This window comes from Eucalyptus grandis, chromosome 5 (genome assembly GCF_016545825.1).
Source record: "Eucalyptus grandis isolate ANBG69807.140 chromosome 5, ASM1654582v1, whole genome shotgun sequence".
Classification (NCBI taxonomy): Eukaryota; Viridiplantae; Streptophyta; class Magnoliopsida; order Myrtales; family Myrtaceae; genus Eucalyptus; species Eucalyptus grandis.
In genome coordinates, this window is record NC_052616.1 from 14,432,646 (window position 1) to 14,435,933 (window position 3,288).

Consider the following 3,288-nt stretch of genomic DNA (forward strand, 5'->3'; position numbering starts at 1 on the left):
AAACTTCTGATCTCTGACACTGTTGTCGGTCTCGGCCACTTGATCACGGCTTCTATCTTGCTCGGGTCGACGGAGATTCCTTCCCCGGAAATCACATGACCTAAGAATGCAACACGAGTCAACCAAAACTCGCATTTGCTAAACTTAGCATAAACCGATGAGTCCTTAAGGACTGAAGCACTACTCTCAGATGATTCTCATGCTCTTTATCACTTCTCGAATAGACCAAGATGTCATCAATGAACATGATCACAAACTGATCTAGATATTCCTTGAACACTCTGTTCATCAAATCCATAAATGCCGCTGGAGCATTCGTCAATCCAAACGGCATCACTGTGAAGTCGTAATGCCCATACCGGGTACAAAATGCTGACTTAGGAATATCCTCTTTCCGAATCCTCAGCTGATGATATCCCGTCCTTAAGTCGATCTTCGAGAATATTGACGCCCCTTGCAATTGATCAAACAAGTTATCTATCCTCGGCAATGGATACTTGTTCTTGATCGTTACCTGATTGAGCTGCCGATAGTCGATGCACAAACGTAACGAACTATCTTTCTTCTTAACAAATAGAACTGGTGCTCCCCAAGGTGATGCACTAGGACGAATAAATCCTTTATCCAGTAATTCTTGCATCTGCACCTTCAGTTCCTTCAACTCAAATAACGCCATTCGATAAGGTGCTTTTGAGATCGGTTTTGTCCCTAGTGCTAGCTCGATCACAAATTCAATCTCTCTTTCTAGCGGTAGCCCTAGCAATTCTTTTGGAAAGACATCTGGAAACTCTTGTACCATTGCAATATCTTCCATTTTCAACTCTTCAACTATCGTATCCACGACAATTGCTAAGTACCCTTGGCAACCCTCGTCTAACAAACGAGCTGCTTCCGGCGACGAGATTAAGGAAATCGAAGGTCCTCCTCGATTCTCGACAAACTCGAAGCTCTTACCCCTAATGGGTCAAACTGAATCGTCTTGCGATAGCAGTCCATTTTAGCTCGTTGATTGGTGAGCCAGTCCATGCCAATTATCAAATCAAAATCATACATGGCTAGAACTAACAAGTCAATTTTCTCCACTCGCTCACCAATCTCTAACTTGCACCCCGAACATCCCTAAGCAGCAATGACTTTATCTTTCAAGGGTGTAGATATGCAAATTGCTGACTTCAACAGTACAGGACTCAACCCTAGCATCCTAACATATTGCTCGGTAATGAAGGAATGGGTTGCTCTCGAATCAAACAAAACATAAGCAAGTTGGTCATTGAGTGAGACCGTACCTGTGATCACACCAGGTGCAGCTTCTGCCTGACCTTGGGTAATCGCGTACACAATGCTCTGAACTGGAAGTCTCTGCTGTCCTCCTTGCGGTGCATTCTGAGGGGCTTACCCTCCTATCTGTCTCATCGGTGGCGGCGGCGGTAACTGAGGTTGTCCCCTTTGCTTCTTTGAACAATATCTAGCTAAGTGGCCCTATTGGCCACATTCGAAACATGCACCCGTCCTAGCTGGGCACGGTGCTGTCCCATGTCTTCTTCCGCACAAGCGACACGCATCATTTCTAATAGGTCCTGGCCTATTAAATCCACTCTTCTTGCTGGGCGGGCTTTGGAATCTATTTCCAAACATCGGCCTCTTTCCTTGGCGGATGTCTCTATGAGAGCTAAATCTCGATTCAGATGAGGCAACTTGATAATTATGATCTTTGTCAATCTTCTGAGCTCTCCGATATATGTCGTTATAAGTCTTCAGATCAGAAGAACTAAGGCGCTTCTCAAATCTTGCCTGAATCCATCTCTGAACCTCCTCGCTCGGTTCACAGGATTCTCAATTAACTCGGGAGCATATTGCGAAAGTTCAGCAAATTTCACCTCATACTCATCAATAGATAGGGAACCTTGGCGAAGACGTTGAAATTCTGCCATCTTCACCTCTCTGGCGGTCTCAGAGAAAAACTTATCGTTGAAAGCTTCACGGAAAGTGTTCCAGTCCTGAACAGCGCCTTCTGGAAAGATCATTTCACGAGTAGTCATCCACCAAGTGTCCGCAACTCCCTCCAGCTGGTAAGTTGCTAACATTACCTTTTCAGCCTCGTTGCACACAAGCAGTGCAAATGCTTTCTCGAGCTTCTGAATCCAGGAAGAAGTAGCTTCGGGTTCCCCAGACCCAGTAAACAACAACGGATTTAACTTTAGGAAATGCTCCACCAACTTATGGATTGATCTTGTAGCGACCACTATCTTCGATGGATTTTCAACATTCACGTCGGTTGGAGCAATGGCAGGTGCGACTGTAGGCGCAGCAGCAGGTGCGACTGTAGGGGCAACTCCGGTGGCGGCGGCAATAGCGACAGTTGCGGCGGCCTGAGCAGCGGCTTCAACAGTAGTAGCTTGTTGATCCAATCTATTACCCATTGCTTCCAAAACACGCAAGATCCCATCCACCCTGGGATCATTAAGGGCTGCTACCCCGACATCTACAACAGGTGGAATCATTCCACTCGCGCCAGCCTATGCTGGCACTCGACCACGTCCGCCTCAGGTTCCGACACGAGTCGGAGCTCTACCCCGAATAACGGCCCTACTGGTCCTCTTTGCAGGAGTTCTCAGCTCCTGATCGCTCATGGTGTAGCTTTACTCAACTAACACCTGTTTCCAATTCAACACCGAATCAGAAATAGAGCGATCCAAACAACAAATAATTTTAGCACTCAGCTAACACAGACATGCACTAGCATGAATTTAAAAGCCTTTCTTACTAACTATCCCATGATCAACGCTCCTTATCACTCCAAACTTGAACTTCGCTCTGATACCACAAAAAGGGGATGTCACGCCACGATCCTCGGGCACGCACACATCCTTCTCACTTGGTTGATTTTATAATGCGATATGCCATGACTATGTATCGCCGACCCTTTTATTTATTAAGCACATGCGGAAGCAATTAAAATCCCCAGACAATAAAACGATGGGATAGAAAAGCAGGGCCATATTTTTTATATTGAAACTTATAACCAAACTTTTATACAAAACACAAACCAGAGCACTTCACAACTTTTTACTCTAAACTCTATTCACATAAACATAGAGATCTCGAAAGAAGATAGAATCTCAGTCCATCTGGGCCGTACTCAATGCCTCTCTCGGGATTATCTTCTTTTTCCAAAAATCCTTCTCAGACTCCTCCTCCTCAGCTCTTCCGTGGGGTCCTGAAATGATTTTCCCCAAACTAAGATAAGACTACGTCTCAGCAAGTTCTACCCTACTAAGGCTTGATTAG

General features: G+C 45.4%; 1 protein-coding gene across 1 annotated transcript; it reads right to left on the minus strand.

Moving 5' to 3' along the window:
- Positions 1-1,754: 1,754 nt before the first annotated feature.
- Positions 1,755-2,501, minus strand: LOC120293662. The gene has a single exon (XM_039313366.1). It carries the CDS (start codon positions 2,499-2,501, stop codon positions 1,755-1,757), a length of 747 nt encoding a protein of 248 aa, XP_039169300.1.
- Positions 2,502-3,288: the final 787 nt, after the last annotated feature.

What these genes read in the sequence shown, in the direction of transcription:
- LOC120293662 (XM_039313366.1), bottom strand. Translation starts at nt 2,501, where the DNA reads ATGATTCCACCTGTTGTAGATGTCGGGGTAGCAGCCCTTAATGATCCC.